The following is a 21902-nucleotide window of genomic DNA, read 5'->3' on the forward strand; positions in this document are numbered from 1 at the left end:
TTTATTTTAAACAGCCTCGTGTGAGGCACCTTATTAAATGCCTTCTGAAATCTAAGTAAATAACATCCACTGCCTCTCCTTTGTCCACCCTGCTTGTTACTTGCTCGAAAAATTCCAACAGATTTGTCAGCCAAGATTTCTCTTTACAGAAACCATACTGACTTTGACTTATTTTATCATTAGTCTCCAAATACCCCGAAACCTCAACCCAAATAATAGACTCCAACACTTTCCTAGCCACTGAGGTTAGGCTAACTGGCAAATGATTTCCTCTCTCTTGTCTTCCTCCCTTCTGAAAGAGTAGAGTGACATTTGCAATTTTCCAGACATTCGGACCATGTCAGAATCAAGTGATTCTGGAAAAATCGTGACCAATGCATCTGTTATGGCTTCAGCAACCTCTCTCAGTCCATCTGGTCCAGGTGACTTATCCACCTTCAGACCTTTCAGTTTGCCCAACACTTTCTCCTTTGTAATAGCAATGACACTCACTACTGCTGCCTGACACTCACGGACCTCTGGCATACAGCTAGTGTCTTCTACAGTGAAGACAGATGCAAAGTACTCATTAAGTTCATCTGCTTTTTCTTTGTTCCCTGTTACTATCTCATCAGCATCATTTCCCAATATCAACTCTCACCTCCCTTTTATTCTTTATATAACCGGGAAAGAAACTTTTAGCATCTTCCTTTGTAGTATTGGCTAGTCTGCCCTCATAGTCCATCTTTTCCCTTCTCATGGATTTTTTAGTTGCCTTTAGCTGGATTTTAAAAGCTTCCCAATCATCCAACTTCCCACTCACTTTTGCTACCTTATTTGCCCTTCCCTTGGCTTTTATGCAGTCCTTAACTTCCCTTGTCAACCACGGTTGCCTAACCCTGCCATCTGAGAACTTCTTCTGTGGGACATGTCTATCCTGTGCCTTGTGAACTATTCCCAGAAACTTCAGCAATCTCTGAGAGGGAAGGGAATGAGGGGGATGAGAAGTGGAAGATGAGTGAGGAAGTGAGAGGGGTGGAAGGACGGGAGGGTGGGGGGGGGGTCGGAGGGAATGAGGGAGACAACGGGCAGCTGGTCGTAGGCGGAGGCATCATTGCCGGGGAAGCGGCGATCTGGGCCGCGGTAACAACGCCAACAATGATCAGAGAAAAATAAAACCATTTGGAAATGATTTCTCCATTTTAAACAAATCTGTTTTATTTTCTCACCTGGAATGGTTTAGAATCGAGTCCCAGAGAGAGCAGGAGCAGAGGAAGGGTTCAGGGTAAGGGCAGGGGGCCGGACCCTGCGCCGTCCCGACAGCCGCCCGCAGTGGACTGGAGCGGGTCCGAGGTGGGCGGGAGTGACCCGGGACGGGTGTTGGACGTTTCTGTGAGGGGGGAGAGTGGGAGCCGGGCAGCCGTGTTTAGTCCTGTCGTTCAAACCCACAAGCGGCGGAAGAAAGCGACCGCTTTTACCTGACTTCCCCTGCCGCCGGCTGTCTCTGCGATGGCGGCGGGTTAGTCGTCGTCGCCCTTCTCGGGGACAACTAGAGATTGGCAATAAATACCGCCCCGAAACAAGGGACATTGAAGGATGGGTCACTGAAAACTCGACAGCGGGTCTCGGGTACCCGCGCCCACCCACCACTGATCGGGGGAGGGATCCTGATCACGATGTCATGGTGATAGGATCTTGATTAGTCGGGAGAAGGCAGGAGAATGGAAACATGAGGAAATGATGGAATGGAATCCGTCATGATGAAATGACGGAGAATAATCGACGGACATAAAAGTTGCTGGTGAACGCAGCAGGCCAGACAGCATCTCTAGGAAGAGGTGTGTGTTGCTTGAATTTCCAGCATCTGCAGAATTCCTGTTGTTTGCGAATAATCGACGGGCCGAGTTGCCTAAATTTCTCGTATGTCTTCCGCCCGGTCTGAGTTCGCTCATCCCAGCCGGGGTCGAAACACAAAGCAGAGAGGACAAGTCCGGAGATAGACTGTCTGGGGGTTGACCGAGGGGAGCGGCAGGGATCCCGGGTAAAACTGAAGTCTGGGAGAATCCCTCCAGGCTGATCTCACCAAGAGGAGGGCGCATTTGGGTGCTAGAGGCCACTCACCCATTCCCCAAATATCACACAGGAGTCCCTCGGGGCGGTATTCTGGGCCCAAACATCTTCACCTTCCGACCGCCCAGGGTGGTGACTGTACCGTGTTCAATTCCTCTGCGGGACGGGCAGCGCCCTGCTGGTGAACCTTGGTCCTGGGGTCGGAGAGGCGTCGGTTTAGGGAATGGCTGTCCCGGTGGTTCGAATAACCCGCGGTATATTTTGTATATGTTTAAAATGCTGGAGGAGCCCAGCAGGTCGAGCAGCGTAAATCAACCAGGCCAAAACTCGGCCATGGGCGGTGCCAAGCCTGGCTGCGAAACGGGGCTAGCAACCGCATCCCAGAGAAACCCAGAGTCACAGAAATGCTAACAGACTTCATCCCTGGGATAGGAGGGAGGGATCTTCGCCTGTATGGACTAGCCCAGGACCGTGGCGAGCTGCCTGTGCCCTGACGGGGGCGATGGGCTTACGGAAGCAAGCTACAGGCATGAAGACCCAGGCAACATCCGGCCACAGGCCAGCAGGGTCTGAACTTAGAGCGCCGACTACCACCCCCTCTACCTCCATAGAAGCTGCTTGACATGCTGAGAACTTCCAGCAGGTCGAACACCGATAAAAAGTACCGCAGGGCTTCCGAACCCACGGGACAGCAAATCCCAAACCCACCGCCTCTCCCACCCCAAGACCAGAGCCTTGGCAACCCGTAGGTAGTTCCCATCCCGGTGAGAAATGTCAGGATGGCTTGTCCCAATAAAGGTGGCAGAGTGGAGCGTGAACTCTCTCTCCGCCGACGTTAGCCGAACAATGAGTTGTTTTCAGGGATCTTACTTCAGATTTGCAGGCGCTGGTGAGGAGAGAGTTAAACCAGTTAAGCCCACCTTTCTCAAGCGAACGGCGGCCCAGTCAGCAGAAGGCGGAGAGTTTCCGAGCGCCGGGTTCTGGACTGGCGCTCCCGGCCGCCGTCACTGGGTGGCGGTAGGAGCTGCGACTCTGATCCTCAGCTTGGCTCCCCGACGCCGGGGCCATCAGCAAGGAACATCCGGCAGGGAGCTCGACGGACGGGGGGCAGCAGCGGGGATAGAGGGGTGGAAGAAATGTGACCAGGAAAGGGAAGGGAGGTAAAGAGGGGGAAATGAGAGAGGGCGGGGGCGAGGGGAGAAATGAATGGGGAGGGGGTGGATGGAGATGGGGAGGGGAGGTAGGGAGCGGAGGGGAGGGGAGGGGAGGTAGGGAGCGGAGGGGAGGGAAAGGGGAGGGGAGGTAGGGAGAAGGGAGAGGAAGGGGAGGAGGAGGTGGGGAAGGAGAGGTGAGGTGGAGGAGGGGAAGGAGAGGAGAGGAAGGAGAGGTGGGGTGGGGGAGGGGAAGGAGAGGTGGGGTAAAGAAGGGGAGAAAGGAGGAGAAAGGGGAGGGGAGGAGAATGGTGAAGGGAAGGGGCAGAGAAGAATGTATTGGAAGGGTAAGGAATGGGGAGAGGGGAATATGGGAGGGGAAGGGGAAGAGGGGGAAGGGGAAGAGGGGGAATGAGAAGGGGAGGAGGAAGAGGGAGGGGAGAGGGTGAGGGAGAAGGAGGGGAAGAACTGCTGGTCAGAGGGGTGGGGAAGCCACCCGGGACTCACTCACTGACGAGCTCCCTGCCACGGGCTCCACCAGGAGGCTCTCTCCTGCCGATCACTCTGCTATCCCCTCCTCATCACTCTCCTCTCTCCTGCCCCTCCCCAACACTCCTCCCTCCCCTCTCCCCATCAGTCGTCCCTGCCCCTTCCCATCACTGTCCTCGGCCCTCCTCATCACTTGTCCCTCCCGGCCCCATCACTCCACTCTCCCCTCCCCCGTCAGTTTCCCCATTCCCCATAAATCCACCCACCCTTCTCCTCTACTCGGGCATCCCTATCACTCTCCACTGCCCCTTCCTCTATCACTGTCCCCTCCCCCGCCCCATCATTCTCCCCACTCCCCATCACTCCACCCTCTCTCCCCATCCCACCCCACGCCATCTCTCCCCTCCTCCCCGCTACTCCCTCTCCCTTCACCACTGCCCATCACTCCTCTTTGCCCTCCTCTCGTTCATCCCCATCACTCACCCCTCCCCTCACCATTCCATTCCTCTCCTCTCCCAATCAGACTTCCCTCCCCAATTTCCATCATTACCCTCTCCACTCCCCATCAGTCCATCCCCTCTCCCCTTCACTACCCACCCCTCTCCCCCTCATCACTCTCTTCTCCCCTCATCACTCCCCTCTCCCCCTCATCACTCTCTTCTCCCCTCATCACTCCCCTGCCCCTCCTCATCACTCTCATCTCCCAACTGCATCTCTCCCTCTGCGCCGGATGCCGACCGAATCCCCTCTCACGTACCCGATCTCTCTGCGCATCCTCACCCCGCTCTCCCAGATCCACCGTTCCCACACTTCCCACCACTCCAACACCCCTCCCCTCCCTCGTTCCTGCCCTCTCTCTTCTACCACTTTCCTCCCCTCCTCTCCCCTTATCCCACCTTCCCCCTCCCCTTCGTCCCTCCCCCTGCCCCTCCCAGAACCTCCTCCACACCCCTCCCTCTGCTTATTGTAATAAGCGGTAAATGTCAGTGGGGACGCGTCAGAGCGGCCGGCCGTGTTGCTGCGATGATTATTCCGCCGCTCTCGGGCCCCGGGCGGACACAGCTACAGTCTCCAGGTAAGAAGAGCCGACTCCGGCTACCCTTCCGGACGTGAGTCGGGCTCCCGATCCGGCACCTCTTCGTGCCGGGACCTGCGCAGATCCCGGGGTTCAGCCTGGGACAGGGGATCGGTCGCCGTTCGGAGCCGCTAGACTATCCCCGGGGAAAGGTCGGTGTCGAAAAGCTCCGGGTCCGGACTGGAGGAGGAGGTGTTTGGGAACGGGACTGCGGGGCAATCAGCTGAGTGCGGCCGTGGGGGCATCCCGAACCGACAGCAACTCCGGCGCCGCGGCCGCGGAAGGGTTAACGCGCCTCAGGAGCAAGCGCTCATTTCCGGGGACGGGACGCACTTTATTCAAAGGATCAGGAACGGCCGTAAGGAGAATGTCCGCCGGCTGGCGGAGCGCGGAGCCCGGGCACACACCGTCCCCTCTCCGGCGCTGCCACCATGCTTGGGTGCGGGGGATTCTCTGGTCTCGGGTTGGGGCGGAGGTAATATCCAGGGGGTAAAGGGGTTACGGCTAGAAATGGAAGATCTCAGAACTGGTAGACGTCGGGGTTGGGTCTCAGTGTTGTAGAGGTCTCTGGTCTGGGGTGGTAGATCTCGAGGGGGGGCGATCTCTGGGCTGAGATGGTAGATCTCGGGGGGCGGGCGATCTCGGGGCTGAGGATCGGGGTATTTCTAGGCTGAATGGAGGGATGTCTGCTGGTGCGGCTTCTGTGAGTTTGTGGGGTGTGATGAGCGGGTCCGGGAAGGTGGTGTAAGTCGGGACGGGATACGGTGGGGGGTGGGGCTCCTGTCTGCCCGTACTGGGGACGGAAGGGTTAAACGCGACGGCCGAGCGGGTGCCGGTAAACAGAACTAGCCCCGTCCCATAGTGATGTAATGTGTGCAGTGCCCACAGGGGGGTTGTGATGTGACCCCCCTCCCTCCTCACCAGCCATTCTAACATGTATAAGAGGTGGCACCGTTCAGCCTCCGGTCAATTGGGCTCCTAATCTGGATGCGGGACGGCGACCCACACTCCCACCAGACGCTGCAAGCCCCCCCCCACAGGTAAACGCCAAGCCCCCACCACCTCCGTCAATCATTGAACGGGATTTTCCGCTGGAATCGGGGGTGGGGGCGCCGGTGTTCCGCTCTCCTCACGCGGTCCTGAGGCCAACTGTCCCACAGTCCCGGGCGAGGCGCGGGCCCTTTAAAAGCCATTCCCGCCCCGAGTTCCAGCAGACCAGCCATTCCTCGTACGCAGCAGCTCGGGATGGGAGTATTATCGGGACCGGGGCGCGGCGAGCGGAGATCAGTGGGCTCGGGGTGGCGGTGAGCGGGGAGAGTCTGCCGGCTTGGATGGGGAGATTGCAGGGTCATTGAGGGTGAGGTTTGAGAGGTCAGGTGGGTGTAAGTGAGCGCGGGCTGTTTCCAAGGCTGTGTCGGGTGATATCTGAGTCAGCGGGAGGTGTTTGGGTGGCTTTGGGGGGATGATGTTGACGGGTTTGAATGTTTTTTTTGGGGAGGGTGCTGTGGCGTCTCTGATAGGCTCCCCGCTCCCCACACTGACTCTGCTCTCTGGCTGAAGGTGGCGAGATGATGCCCATGCTCGAAGCCATGGAGGTGCCGAACCACGCCAAACAGCTCCTACTGCAGCTAAACCGGCAGCGGACCAAGGGTTTCCTGTGCGATGTGATCATCGTGGTGCAGAACGCTCTGTTTCGGGCGCACAAGAACATCCTGGCGGCCAGCAGCGTTTACCTGAAGTCCCTGGTGGTGCACGACAACTTGGTGAACCTGGACCCGGAGATGGTGAGCCCCGGCACCTTCCGCACCATCCTGGATTACATCTACACTGGCCGCCTCAACGACTACGAGCAGGGCAGCGAGCAGACCCTGGGCGCGATCCTGGCGGCCGCCAGCTACCTGCAACTTCCCGACTTGGTCGCCCTCTGCAAGAAGAGACTGAAACGGAACGGCAGCTACCTGCACATCCGCACCGGCTTCTCGTCGTACGGTAAACTGGGCCGGGGTCTGCGCGCCGCCACCCCCGTCATTCAGTCCTGCTACTCGGTGCCTCCACGGCTCTTGGACGGCCAGCCCCTGCACACCTTGAACACGAACTCGGGCGAGCTTTACGCCCCGCCTTCTCAGGGTAACCGGCTCCAGGACCTGGCGCTGCCAGACCAGGCCACGTCGCAGCTGCTCGGCCTCGACCTGTCCAAAAGGAGCCCGCGGGACGACGTGCACTCCGGTGAGTCCAGGCAGACCAGCCCGCCGGCGGGCGGCCCCCTACTCGCCAACGGGACCCCGGGCAAAGAGCAGGCGGTGGGCGTTATGCACGCGATGGAGACGGACGAGATGCTGCGGCCAGACGGCGGCGTCTTCCGGGGCGATGTGAAGGGAACTGACGAGGTGTCGCGCTGGTTCAAGCAGGAGCCGCTGCCACCGTACGCCGACGAGTGCGACCGGGAGAAGGTGGCGAGGGGCGAAAGACAGGAGCGCAAGGGGGATGCGGCTGGAGGTCCCGGGCCCCCTCCCCCTCCCCCGGCTCCCGCAACCGCCCGCTACCCGGGGCTGGGCTGCGACGAAGCGGAAGACGAGAAGAGCAGCAGCGAGGAGACGAGCAGCGACGAGCCGTGTGGTTCCGGGGCCGCCGAGCGCTACGCCGAGTGCGCACACCTGGCCTACGAGCCCGAGCACTTCGGCGACAACCTGTACGTGTGCATCCCCTGCGGGAAGGGCTTCCCCAGCTCCGAGCAGCTGAACGCGCACGTGGAGAGCCACACCGAGGACGAGCTCTTCCATAAGGAAGTGACCGAGCCCGCCGCCGCCGCCTTCGCCGACAAGCCGGGCGCCGCCCTCGGCGACCTGGTGCGGCCGTACCGCTGCTCCAGCTGCGACAAGTCATACAAAGACCCGGCCACGCTACGCCAACACGAGAAGTCACACTGGCTGACCCGGCCCTACCCCTGCAATATCTGCGGCAAGAAGTTCACGCAGCGGGGCACCATGACCCGCCATATGCGGAGCCACTTGGGCCTGAAGCCGTTCGCCTGCGAGGCGTGCGGGATGCGCTTCACCCGCCAATACCGGCTTACCGAGCACATGCGCATCCACTCCGGCGAGAAGCCATACGAGTGCCAGATCTGCGGCGGCAAGTTCGCACAGCAGCGCAACCTCATCAGCCACATGAAGATGCACACGGCCGAGTGCAAGACCAAGCTGGACTTCGGCGACGGTGTCTACCCGCTGGCCAAGTTCGCCGCCGCGCACCTGGGAATCCACCAGGACAAGGCGGCCGAAATGCTTGGCCAGTCGGCACATCTGACGGCCGACTCTTACCCCCCGCCCTAAGGGGCTGCGCTTGTGCCTCCCTCCAGAGCCGGGGGCCGCTCCCCCCTCTCCCACCGTGGCTTCCCGCTAAGTGGCCAATAGTGCCAGGGCCGACGGAGGAGGCGGCGGCAGAACCCCGAGTCACCTTTGCCTTAAAGATTTGAACTGTCGAATGTGAGCGCACGGAGCCTGCACCTGAGGCAAGAGGCCAGGGTCCCTCACTACCTCCTCTGGTCCGCTCCCTCTCTACACAGCACCTCATCACCTCAGCCTCCTGCCCCAAGGTCTAGGCGGGAACTTGTTTAACCGCTTTCACCAGTTATATCCTACATTTTCTGAAAACGTCCCTGTAGTTTATCAACTTTACCCATCCACAGAACCACTAAGTCCCAACCCCTCTCCACGGCAGCCCCGCAGCCCAGAGACCACGGACTCGCCATCCTGCGTGTCTCCAAACAGGTCCCGGTGTCACCGCGCCGCCCGCTTTACCAAACTCAACACTGTGACAACGCTGGTTCCAGTAACGGCCAGTGGTAACCGTGCCTCGGCGTGAGTTACGACGGCTCGCCCCAGAGCTGCAGCTAATCTTCTCCAGGCGAGGTCAGCAAATCTTGCGGATCATCCAAAGTATCACGGGGCGGCTGTCAAGGACTTTGGAAATGACAGCGTGGAGCTGGGAAGAAGCTGGGTCCTTAAATAACCACGGGATAAAGTTGGAAATTGCAGGTCGGTTATTCAGACACTTATTAAATGCAGTATTTTAGCATGAGATGCAACTTGCCAGTGTTTTTGCAGGGATTTGTAAAAATGTCCTATTTTGTACGTCCGATTGGATGTGGGTGGAATGTGAGCACTGCGCCTGTGTGTCTGACACACGCTCTGTAAATAAATGTGACCAAAGTCAGTCTGTGCTGTCACCTACCCCAATATTTTTTTTATAAACAAAATTTAAAAGCCAAAATACAATTCACAATGTTGCAATACAAGAAACAGTATTTTTATAAATGTTTTTTGCATTAAGATGAATGTATTTATTGCATGTATTTGTACTGTTTACTTCAAACCAGTCTGTATAAAATGCTTCGATGGGATAATGTTTCTATAATTGTATTTTTGTAAATCAGCAAACCAAAAATTTTCATCGTGAAACTGGTTTCTATAAAACACCAAATATCAATTAAAACGTTACAGACGTGGATTTTAATCTCCATTTTATTCGACTGGTAGTTAAATGAATACTAATTAGCTGTTAAACTTCCTACTAGGTGACAATGTTTGCAAATCACATGGGGAAGAGGGGTGTGTGTGGGAGTGTGCGCTGCTTTCACATTGGTCAGTACCTATCGAACGTGACTGACTACAGAGCTGCGTGTTCAGCCTAAGCGCTTTAAACACCCCAGTTACGCTGCACTTTCTCACCACACAAAACCAGACAGCACACTCAACGCTAATCCAGGCACCTAACTATGCTTTAGCCAAACCTAACCACCTATAAATTAAAACAATGGAAACAGTTCTGAAATGTCTAAAATAAATCAGCTTTCGGAATTTCTTTGCACTTTAAAAGGGTGCGAATCCCAGCCGCCAGCGCATTACTGCCTCAGGGCTGGGAGCCCTCTGCCTCTACATCCAAAGTTAAGCAGTCACTCTCAGCTACTTGATAGCTTGGCATAGAGCTGGGATTTAGAACCCACCAGGTATCTCAGTCATCAGGGCGCTGTAACCGAACTCCTCTCCCGCCTCCTCCAAGGCAAGATTCTTTAACTCTGCCAAATGCCAAAGGTCCTGGGCATGGAGCTCAAAATGAAAGGGCAGATATACAAAGTGTAACAGACCCCCTCCCAGCCCCAGCCCTACACCTGACTCACCACAGCAGCAAGGACAGCACTAAATCTTACTTGGATTCAACTCCATGGGCTCCGTCGTGCAGAGCACATTTCAAGCTGATAGGCTGATGTCACCAGACCAATAAAAAGCTAGCTCCGGCTGTGACCCTGAGCACAACTTTTCAGGCTAATCCCATACCATGGGCCTTTAACAAGCCGACACCAAGTCCTCATTGCAAACTTTTGTGTGTGAAATTCCTCCTGTCAAACACTGACAGCACACGAGCAGCAGCGATGCCACCAAAGCCTGGCACCCATGTGCTCTGCCACTCTGAGAGAACAGATTCGGGGATAAGCTTTCACACACACTCAGCAGAGGAGAGTGAAGTCCTTCCGTCTCTGCATAAAACTACCCAGGCTCCAATGAAATAACCCGCAGATACCACTCCCTCTCACTAACCTGCATCTGGCTGCACACTTGTCAGTTGTGTCTATCAACCCACTAGGGACCAGCTGCTCCTACAGAACCATCAACACGTTTCATCGGGACTTGCCTCTTCAGCTTCATATCACAATCTTCTACCATGTATTCACTCTCATCTTCTCTTAATGCTTTTTTAATGGAGGGGTGGGTTGCCGTGGTCTCTCAACAACGCTCACTGGAATCCACAGGATAGCTCTGTCACCTCAGCCCACCTTGGCCCACTTCAGGAAGACCGGGATGGGTCGGACAGGCACATTGCGAGTCAAGGCTTTCACCCTCATGTTGCGGTCATCAGTCAGTAGCACCACGTCACGTCGCAGGCGGATGGGCTCATCTGGGGACGAGGGTGAAGACAGAAAGACCACAGAGTTAGAATCAGTTTTATCACTGACATGTCCTGCAGTAAGCTGTTTTGTTTGCAGTACATTGTAATACATACAAACTATAAATTACTATACATCTTATTACAGAGAGCGAGCACAGGTCACCAACCACACCGGCTCCACAGTGCCAAGGAAAGGCTGTGAGAGGGGGGTTTAAAGAGGATAGATGTTGTCTGCCTGACTGTACATAGCAGCACTGGAAACCACCACCGTGACCCACTACAATCCGTTCAGAGATCCCTCAAAGCTGCCGCACAGTTGATAGGGTTGTTAAGAAGGCATACACTGTGTTGGCCATCATTAGTTGAGGGACTGAGTTCAACAACCGTGAGGTAATGTTACAGCTCTAAATAGCCCTGGTTAGACCACATTTGGAGTATTGTGTTCAGTTCTGGTCCCCCCATTATAAGAAGGTTGTGGAAGGATTAGACAGGATGCAGAAGAAATTGACCAGGATGCTGCCTGGATTAGACAGCATGTCTTATGAGGATTTTTTGAGTGAGCTAGGGGCTTTTCTCTTTGGAGTGAAGGAGGATGAGAGGTGATTTGATTGAAGTGTACAAGATGATAAGAGACATAGATAGAGTGGGGAGCTGGACCTTTTCCCAGTGAGGAAATGCAGTGGGGCATAATTTTAGAGTGATTGGAGGGAAGTATAGGGAGGATGTCAGAAACATGGAGGGTAGTACGTGTGTGGAACGCAGTGCTATTGGGGAGAGGTGGTAGAGGCAAGTACAATAGGGGCATTTAAGAAACTCTTAGGGGGATAAATGGATGGAGGCCTATGCAGGAGGGAAGGAGATTGATTGTGGAGTAGGTTAACAGTTGGCATAATATTCTGGGATGAAGGATCTGTACCGTACTGTATTGTGGAACAGCTTAGATCCTTTACAACCATTCCTTGCAAAGATACACTGTCAGCTGGAAGCAAAGAAAACCAACTGGAAGGGTAAATTCAAAACTGAATAAACAAACTGGAATGATTTGTTTTGATGACTGAATATCCCTTGTGTAGTGAATGGGGCGCAGAATTGAGAAGGTTCAGCAGCCTCATGCTTATATACAGCTTGATGGGGAGGGGCCTGTGTACTTGTACACAATTACGCACCATACAGTAACCTACCAGTATACTAGTGGACTGGAATAAAGTTATAAGAAAGATGTCATGAAGCTGGAAAGAGTGCAGAAAAGATTTACAAGCATAACACACACAAAATCTGGATGAACTCAGCAGGTCAAGCAGCACCTATGGACAGGAATAAATAATTTCAGCTCGAAACGTCGACTCTTCATTCCTCTCCATAGATGCTGCCTGACCTGCTGAGTTCCTCCAGCATTTTGTGTGTATAATTCTCAATTTCTAGCATCAGCTGAATCTCTTGTGTTTAAGATTTACAAGAATGTTACCAGGACATGAGGGATTTAGTTATGGGGGAGGTTGGGGATTCCTTGGAGCATAGGAGACTAAGAGGCTGATAAAATTCTGAGGAGCAGAGATAGGATGAATACTCACAGTCTTATTTCCCAGGAAGGAGAATGGAAAAATAATAGTACAGGTTTAAGTGGGAGAGGAAAGATTGTATGGGAACCTGAGGGACAGCTTCTTCACTCAGACAGTGGTCTGTATATGGAATGAGCTGCCAGAGAACGTGGTTGAGGCAGGTAGAGTAACACCATTTAAAAGACACTTGGAAAGGTACGTGGATAGGCAATGTTTCAAAGGACATGGGACCAACGTGAACAAATGGGACTGGCTTCGGTGAGTATCTGGGTCAGCATAGATGAGTTGGCAGAAGCTGTGACAACCCCATCAGAGATGGAGGTGACCTGGGGAGGGAGGACAATGAGTGTTGTCAGGTGAAAGTGTACAGAGAGCTGTCTAAACTTTACGTTCCATCAGTCACCAAGCATCTGCTTATTCCCTGGGAATTCTGACACACTGTACTGTGTGATTTTCCCAATGTGTGCCCAGTATTAAGTGATTTAATCTCACTGACAGAACATTGCAGAGTCCACATATTCACATTATTCAGCTTTGCAAATCCACTGAAGACAGGTTGAACCAGTTAGCATTTTTCACTTTGGACCAAAGGAGGATGAGGTGTACAAGATGATCAAAAGCATAGATCGAATGGACAGCCAGGGATTTTTCCCAGGGCAGAAATGGCTAATATGAGGGGCATAATTTTAAGGTATTTGGACGAAAGTACAGGGGGAATGTCAGAGGTAGGTTTTTTAACACAGAGACTGATGGGTACAGAGAACATATTGCCTGGGGTGGTGGTAGGGGCAGATACATTAGGGGCATTTAAGAGACTCTTAGATAGGATGTTAGCAAAACGGAGGGCTATGTAGAAGGGAAAACTTAGATTTCTATCAGAGTAGGTTAAAAGGTCAGCACAACATTGTGGGCCAAAGGGCCTGTACTGTTCTATGTTCGATGCAATACAACCACCAATCTATTACAGCTGAGCCTACAAATGGGCCAGTCGGCACACGTACTTATAAAGAGTTTCTTTTCAATGTTCATCATCTGAGTGAAATTGGAAGGAAGGACATAGAAGGACACTGGGGCTGAAAAGTTAAGTCCTCTGCGCTGGGACACGCCTAAAACCTCTGTGCTTGTTTCTCTTTGCACCCCTCCCACAAGCACATCCAGACACATTCACTGTCCACAGCCAACAGACTTTAGAAAAACCATAGCAAGTGCTGGGACACTGAGGTTAGGCAGCACCTATGGAGACAGAAACAGAGTTAATGATACAGGGCAGGGACGTTCCACCAGGGGAGAATGATCGACAATCTTCTAATCAGGGATCTTGGAGCAGAAATATTAACTGCCTCTTTCCACTGACACTGTCTGATTTGCTAATTGTGTCTAGCATTTTCAGATTTCCTGCATCTGCCATTTTTCACTTTTCAAGCATTATTCAAGAACTGTCAGTGGTGTGAGGAAGGAAGTACGGTGGTCAACTGATGAACAGCCAGATCCCACAAACAGTTTGATAATGATCAGGTAATCTGATTTACTGTAGGATAAACATTGGTCTCAGGAGGCTAACAAGAGCTCCCAATCCTGACTTTTACTTATGGGCTGACAGTTTAACATTTGTCTAAAACGTGGTCACACTGCATCTAACTCAGTACTGTTCCTTCAGTGACTTCTCTCAGCACGCCCCTTTTTTAACAAAACTGTAGAAGTTTACTTACACAACAGTTACACAAAGTACAAACATTATTTACAAGACAGTGAACAAATTCAAATTAAAATATGATTTCTACTGTCCATAGGAAAAGTTAATTCCCTGGAGGTCCACCGCCCCTAGAAATACCCCACTGTACCCATTATGACCACGTTCCCTCTGCAAGGAAGTGTCCTCGGAAGAGGGACAGGCAGGTGACCCTGGCAGAGCCCTCAACTTGGCCAGGCCCAGGAGCAAGATCATCAGTGGATCCTACTAGCAACCCACCCCATCCATTCTTGCTCCCATCTATGAGGAGCACGGGGCAGTAGTGCAATCAGAACCTCAAAGACTCAAGACCGTAAGACGTAGGAGCAGAATTAGGCCATTCAGCCCATCGAGCTTACCCCACCATTCCATCATGGCTGATCCTGGATCCCACTCAACCCCGTACACCTGCTTTCTCACCATATCCTTTGATGCACTGATCAATCAGGAAATGATCAACTTCCGCCTTAAATATACGCACGGACTTGGCCTCCAGTGCAGTCTGTGGCAGTGCATTCCACAGAGTTACGACTCTCTGGCTAAAAATCCTCCTTTCTTCTGTTCTAAAAGGTTGCCCCTCAATTTAGAGGCTGTGCCCTCTAGTTCTGGATACCCCACCATAGGAAATATCCTCTGCACATCCACCCTATCTAATCCTGTCAACATTCAATAGGTTTCAATAAGGTACCCCACGTTCTTCTAAATTCCAGTGAGTACAGGCCCAAAGCTGCCAAACGCTCCTCATATGTTAACCCCTTCATTCCCAGATCATCCTTGTGAACTTCCTCTGGACTCTCTCCAATGACAACACATCCTTTCTGAGATATGGGGACCAAAACTGTTGACAATACTCCAAGTGTGGCCTGACTAGTGTCTTATAAAGGTTCAGCATTATCTCCTTGCTTTTATATTCTGTTCCCCTGGAAATAAATGCCAACATTGCATTTGCCTTCTTTAGCACAGACTCAACCTGTAAATTAACCTTCTGGGAGTCTTGCACGAGGATTTCTAAGTCCCTCTGCACCTCTGATGTTTGAACCTTCTCCCCATTTAGATAATAGTCCACACTATTGTTCTTTTTACCAAAATGCATTATCATATATTTCCCAACACTGTATTCCACCTGCAACTTTTTTACTCATTCTTCCAATTTGTCTAAGTCCTGCTGCAATCACGTTGCTTCCTCAGCACTACCTACCCCTCACCTGTCTTTGTATCATCTGCAAACTTTGCCACAAAGCCATCAATTCCACTAACTCATTAACAAACAACATGGAAAGCAGTGGTCCCAATACTGGCCCCTGAGGAACACCGCCTAATCACCAGCAGCCCCTTTTATTCCCACCCACTGCCTCCTGCCTATCAGCCATTCTGCTATCTGCACCAGTATCTTTCCTGTAACGTCATAGGAATTTATCTTGTTAAGCAGCCTCGTGTGTGGCACGTTATCAAACGCCTTCTGAAAATCCAAGTAAATGACATCCACTGCCTCTCCTTTGTCCACCCTGCTTGTTACTTCCTCGAAGAATTCTAACAGACTGGTCAGGCCAGCATGCTGAGTTTGACTTATTTTATCATTAGTCTCCAAGTACCTTGAAACCTCATTCTTAATAATAGACTCCAACACTTTCCCAATCACTGAGGTTAGGCTACCTAGCCTATAATTTCCTTTTTCTCACCTTCCTCCCTTTTTAAAGAGTGGAGTGTCATTTGCAATCTTCCGGTCCTCTGGGACCATGCCACAATCAAGTGATTCTTCAAAGATCATGACCAATGCATCCGTTATCTTTTTAGCAACACCTCTCAGGACTCTGGGTTGTAGTCCATCTGACCCAGGTGACTTATCCATCTTAAGACCTTTGAGTTTGCCTCACACTTTTTCTTTTGCAATAGCAATGGGACTCACTCCTCCTCCCTGACACTCTCAGACCTCTGGCCCACTGCTAGTGTCTTCCACAGTGAAAACAGATGCAAAGTTCCAATTAAGTTCCTCTGCCATTTCTTTGTCCCCCATTACTACCTCACCAGCATCATTTTCCAGTGGTTCAATATCAACTCTCACCTCCCTTTTACTCTTTATATAACTGAAAAAACATTTGGTATCCTGCTTTATATTAGTGGCTAGTCCGCCCTAATATTTCATCTTTTCCCTTGTAGCTTTTTCAGCTGCCTTTTGTTGGATTTTAAAAGCTTCCCAATCATCCAATTTCCCACTCACTTTTGCTACCTTTTATGCTCTTTCCTTGGCTATTATGCAGTCCTTAACTTCCCTTGTCAGCCACGGTTGCCTGCACCTGCCATTCGACAACTTCTTCCTCAGTGGGACATATCTATCCAGTGCCTTGTGAACTATTCCCAGAAACTTCAACCATCTCTGCTCTGCCATCATTCCCGACAGTATCCTCCTCCAATCCACCTGAACAAGCTCCCCTCTCATGCCTCCGTAATTCCCTTTCTTCCATTGCAACACTGATGTGAGTTATGCTTCTCCCTCTCAAACTGCAGTGTGGATTCAATCATACGATGATCACTTTCTTCCTGAGGGTTCCTTAACCTTAACGAGGCACTCCGCAGCAGTGTACATCTGGACGCTTGCAGAGTCCCAAAAATGTACTCGTGGCTCCACCCTGTCTAATGCCTTCTCCTGGTCTCCTGATGAACAGACCAGCCTCCCGGCATAGGTAAATCAGATCCCGGACAAGGTGGAAATTGTCCTGGCTGGACCGCCCTGGGACCGCGTAGGGCTAAACAGGGTGGACCACATGAGCCAGCATGGAGCCCAGATGATTGGCCACTGCCCAGGCAAAGAGCCACTACTCCACACAGAGGAGAGATATTGGACACCAATTCCTTAGGCAATGGAGATCCCTCTTCTTTGACAACAGGGCTACAATTGCTCTGCACCAAGAGAGGGGCATCTCACCATCCCCCAATACCCTCACATAATCCGCACCTAGGGATGTCCCAGAAGGCCTGGAGAAATTCAACAGTCAACCCATCCAGTTCTGGGAACTTGCCTCTCTGCAGCTGGTTGAGGGGCACTGGCTACCTTCCCCAAAGACAGTGGGGCATCTAATCACTTAGCACCCCCAAGGCTAACCCTTGGCAAGCCCTCCCACAAGGCCCTGCATGCAAAGGACTTTCCCAATAATTCTCGCCGGATCTGTGACAGAGGAGCCATCCTCTGCCAGAAAATCCATAACCTCCCTGCAGACACCACTCACACATAAGCACCTCGGGACCTCTCAAGCTGCAGGTGCCTCAGTGCCTCCTTCTTCCTCTGGCACTCATCCCAGCGGGGCTGTTCTCCATTGGTCAGCCCCAGCCGGGACTCCAAGTCGATCAGTTCCTTCTCAAACCAATCGATCCCAGTCAACTGCTGCTTGGTTGACCCATGACCATACTCCTGGCAGAATATGTGAGTCTTGCCCACATCCCACAGGAGCCTCAGAGAGGGGAAACTCCCCTGTTCTCCCTGCCAGGTCCTCCAAAACTGATAGAAAGTGTCCTGAAAACGACCATCCTTCAGCAGCCAGTTGTTGAAATGCCCATACGTGGACCCCACCCGTGCAGGCAGCGCATTCAACTCCGCCCACACCAGGTGGTGGTACGAGCACGCAACCTGGCGCATAGAGGCAGCAGACACCCAGGAGACGTGTGCCCTGGAGTTGTACAGTTGATCGATCTGCAAGCCTCCACTCACTCTATACCTCCTTGAAAAGCACAGAGGTCAAGGTGAAGGCTCCGCCAGACATTGAGCAAGTCAGAGGGTACAACCGACTCCCTTAACTTTCTTACCGATGCACGACTACACTGAAACCAGTGTCATCCCTCTCCTCAAGGGTGCAATTGAAGTCACCTCCGAGGATAATGTTCTCACTGTATTCTATGGACCCCAGCAACGTGGACACCTCATGGAACAGGCGTGCCTGCATCGGGCTGGGCTCAGGGGTCGTACGCATTTACAAAATGCATCCGCACACCATCCTGGGACATGGCGAGGAGAAGCAGGTGGCCTGGCATGAGTTCCTGAACCTGAAACATCTCTGGCTGGGAAAAAGGGGCCAAGAGGAGTTGAGGTGGCTCATGTGGACACCCCCCCCGCCTTCACCATTCCAGGAACCAGGTGGATTTGTCTCCTGGAACGGCGCGGGTTTCCCGCAAGAAGCTTACCGCATATCTCTCGTCCTGGAGGACAGGGAGATGATGGAATCTGCGAACTGCTCCCCTACCACCACTGACATTAAAGATTGCAACTCTTAACTTCATGATGCATCTTATTGAGACCCTTCAACGGAGCCCTAAGAGGAAGGAGCAGAGCTCTCCTTCGAGACCTCTCTCGTCTTCGCCTTACAACCCTTCTCCAAACTGGTACCTCTTCTGACGGGTCACTTCAGCTCCCATCCCCTTCTTTTGGAGAATCGTGCAGATAGACTGAATGGCCCCTTGCAGATCCCACCATTGATCAGTGGCCAGCTGGGCCTTGAATGGTTTCCTGTGGTAGTCCTTCACAAACCACCAGATCTCCACAGAGGCGGGCTGTAACTCAGTGCTGGTGTCAAGGAAGTCTACCATCTGGGTTTCAAAAGAGTCTCCTGTTCTCTCTCACCATGTCCCATGCTCTCGTCACCCTCCAAGTAGTCACCATCTGCACTCGAATTGACCACCTCCCTCCTCACCAGGCCCTAATGGGAGACCCCACCATGGGCACCACCCCATCCCCAGGACCAGTGACGGGGGAAGGCCCTGCCACCTCTGGATCCGGGATCCGACCTCACCAGGCTCTTGCTGGATTTCCGGAGCCACGGGACTCTCTGGGCTCAGTTGAACAGTAACAGCCTGCTCCTTCTCTGGGGCAGAAGCCTTCAGATGCTTTTACTTTTTTTTTTGCCTTCTGAATCCCCCCTCACTATCAATCCATCATTTGCACCGTGCCCAACCACGACCTCCGCAGCCAATGGCACAGGGTGGGGTGGGGGGACAGGGGGAGGAACAGCGGGGGGGGGGGTGGTCAGCGATATTACCCTGTGCCTTCAAGGCAGAGTTGGCAGACTGATGGTTAGAGCAATTCTTCCGAATATCCCGAACTCCTTCCAGGCATGGCACATCGGGCAGCCCTAGCCCACGGGACGGTGTGATAATGCCCCTCAAAATGAACCCAAAGCCGCCTTTGCCATCCCCACCCCTCTCCAGCTGCATAAGCAGTCGGCGCTGGAATGAACAGATTCTCATATCCCCGCGGAGGTGCCCTGTACCGTATTGGGGTTATTTTCGAACGCACCTTGCCAATGGATAGCAGGTAGGGAAAGAAGGTCTTGTCAGGGATATGGGGGTGGACATCTGAGAGTATTACCATCTGCACGAGGGCCAACACCAGCTCCACCTGCATGAAAACCCTCCCCACCCTTAACCCCAGACTGAAAATAGTCTTCCCATTCAAAACCGCTGATGCAACAAATGCCCTCAAGGCATCCAACATTCTCCACCACGGCTTTTATGGGGGCATTCCTACCGAGTGAAGGAGGCACAGTAAACTGCAAAGGATTCTTTAAAGTCAGTAATTTAAATGTGTGCAACACACATCAAAGTTGCTGGTGAACGCAGCAGGCCAAGCAGCATCTATAGGAAGAGGCGCAATCGACGTTTCAGGCCGAGACCCTTCGTCAGGACTAACTGAAGGAAGAGTGAGTAAGGGATTTGAAAGCTGGAGGGGGAGGGGGAGATGCAAAATGATAGGAGAAGACAGGAGGGGGAGGGATAGAGCCGAGAGCTGGACAGGTGATAGGCAAAAGGGGATACGAGAGGATCATGGGACAGGAGGTCCGGGAAGAAAGACAAGGGGGGGGGGTGACCCAGAGGATGGGCAAGAGGTATATTCAGAGGGACAGAGGGAGAAAAAGGAGAGTGAGAGAAAGAATGTGTGCATAAAAATGAGTAACAGATGGGGTACGAGGGGGGGGAGGTGGGGCCTTAGCGGAAGTTAGAGAAGTCGATGTTCATGCCATCAGGTTGGAGGCTACCCAGACCGAATATAAGGTGTTGTTCCTCCAACCTGAGTGTGGCTTCATCTTTACAGTGGAGGAGGCCGTGGATAGACATGTCAGAATGGGAATGGGATGTGGAATTAAAATGTGTGGCCACTGGGAGATTGGAGGAACAACACCTTATATTCCGTCTGGGTAGCCTCCAACCTGATGGCATGAACATTGACTTCTCTAACTTCCGCTAGGCCCCACCTCCCCCTCGTACCCCATCTGTTACTCATTTTTATGCACACATTCTTTCTCTCACTCTCCTTTTTCTCCCTCTGTCCCTCTGAATATACCTCTTGCCCATCCTCTGGGTCACCCCCCCCCCCGTCTTTCTTCCCGGACCTCCTGTCCCATGATCCTCTCGTATCCCCTTTTGCCTATCACCTGTCCAGCTCTCGGCTCTATCCCTCCCCCTCCTGTCTTCTCCTATCATTTTGCATCTCCCCCTCCCCCTCCAGCTTTCAAATCCCTTACTCACTCTTCCTTCAGTTAGTCCTGATGAAGGGTCTCGGCCTGAAACGTCGACTGCGCCTCTTCCTATAGATGCTGCTTGGCCTGCTGCGTTCACCAGCAACTTTGATGTGTGTTGCTTGAATTTCCAGCATCTGCAGAATTCCTGTTGTTTGAATTTAAATGTGTGGTCCTCTTTGTGGGCTGCAACTCCCAAGCCTGCAGCCTCTGCATGTGACTCTGGCGCAGATATCTGAGAGCTCCACTTTACCATCACTTCGCAGTTTGAATTCAAAAGTTGAACACCACTGCTGGGATACTGCCCAGCCTACACCCAGTGGAAAACCAGAAAACAGTCAAAAAGAAACAGTTCAGAGAAAAGACGGGACGGGACGGGAAAAAGAAGCGGATAGGCATGGAATTCCGTGTGGTGTTTAAAAACCTCAGTGCCCTTTGTGCACCCGCAAACACTGATAGCTTTACCGGGCTGGTCTGCTGTTCCTCTAGCCGCTCCAAAGTCCTTTTCACCCAGTTGCCCTGAGCTAGCCACTCCGAACGAGAGGGGTTTTCCACTGTTACAAGCAGAATAAATCCATCCCTGCTCCTGGCAAAGTCAAACTCAAAACTTTGGCAAACCACCAGCCGCACCCAATGCTCAGTGCCAAGAAACACGGACCAAACAAATACTTCCAGGCAAGGACACTGTTTCAGTCCACTGCCAAGGTGATAGTCCACATTCCTAAGGTATTCTGACAGTCTCCAAAACACTTTAACAATTTTGTAGCCTATTTTCAACTTTAGGAGAGAGAGCTCTGACTGTGTGAGCCTCCCTCAGTACTGCCCCGCCCACAGTGTGACTCTCACTCAGTACCACCTTTCCCACAGTGTGACCCTCCCTCAGTATCACCCTTCCCAGTGTGTCCCTCTCAGTACTGTCCCTCCCACAGAGTCACCCTCTCTCAGTACTACCTCTCCCCAAACCCTGAAGTATGTGAAGACTGGATGTGGTTGACAGCATGGAGGAAACCACCAGCTGGTTCAACGGGCAGGAAGGTGTTTCCCACCACACGTTGTGGAGTGAGAAGAACACAGCGAGACACGTAGATCACCCTGGTCACCTACTGCATGCTGACCCATCTCCAATCGTCTGGACTCTCCTCTTGCCACTGGATCCAAATAGACTAGGACGAGAGAGTGAGGTTGACGACCTGTGCAACTCCCCCTCATTTTAATCAAACTGACGCGCAAGTCAGGACATTCAAGTCCAAGTCCTGTGGTGATGGGCAAGCGACAAAGCAGCATGTGAGGATACTCTGGATGCTGAAGACGCAGACCTGCACACAGGCGGCTCAGGCCAACAGGTCATTTGTCATTGACCGAATTAGCAGCAGAAGTCAGCAGCCACCTGGGAGACTGAGCAGCCCT

At 52.6% G+C, this 21902-nt stretch overlaps 2 protein-coding genes across 9 annotated transcripts in view; one reads left to right on the top strand and one right to left on the bottom strand.

Annotated features, from left to right (window-relative positions):
- Positions 1-4391: 4391 nt before the first annotated feature.
- On the top strand, positions 4392-8101 carry hic1 (hypermethylated in cancer 1). 6 transcript variants are annotated; one of them, XM_063031018.1, is made up of 2 exons: positions 4392-4764; positions 6325-8101. In XM_063031018.1, exons 1-2 carry the CDS (start codon positions 4713-4715, stop codon positions 8091-8093), a joined length of 1821 nt encoding a protein of 606 aa, XP_062887088.1. In that variant the 5' UTR covers positions 4392-4712; the 3' UTR covers positions 8094-8101. The 6 variants fall into 6 exon arrangements, with proteins under 6 accessions (XP_062887088.1, XP_062887093.1, XP_062887092.1 ...); XM_063031023.1 differs by lacking the exon at positions 4392-4764 and adding an exon at positions 4945-5239; XM_063031022.1 differs by lacking the exon at positions 4392-4764 and adding an exon at positions 5113-5203.
- A 2469-nt stretch (positions 8102-10570) lies between these two features.
- Positions 10571-21902, bottom strand: part of smg6 (SMG6 nonsense mediated mRNA decay factor) — a 534055-nt gene continuing 522723 nt past the window's right edge. For all 3 annotated transcript variants that reach the window (XM_063031015.1, XM_063031016.1, XM_063031017.1), the window contains one exon: positions 10571-10716. In XM_063031015.1, the coding sequence (XP_062887085.1) occupies positions 10586-10716 (131 nt within the window). In that variant the 3' untranslated portion in view covers positions 10571-10585. The remainder of the gene's footprint in view (positions 10717-21902) is intronic.

This window comes from Mobula hypostoma, chromosome 23 (genome assembly GCF_963921235.1).
Source record: "Mobula hypostoma chromosome 23, sMobHyp1.1, whole genome shotgun sequence".
NCBI lineage: Eukaryota > Metazoa > Chordata > Chondrichthyes > Myliobatiformes > Myliobatidae > Mobula > Mobula hypostoma.

What these genes read in the sequence shown, in the direction of transcription:
- hic1 (XM_063031018.1), top strand. Translation starts at nt 4,713, where the DNA reads ATGATTATTCCGCCGCTCTCGGGCCCCGGGCGGACACAGCTACAGTCT. An exon ending in GACACAGCTACAGTCTCCAG is followed by an intron (nt 4,765 to 6,324) that starts GTAAGAAGAGCC and finishes CTCTGGCTGAAG; the next exon opens with GTGGCGAGATGATGCCCATG.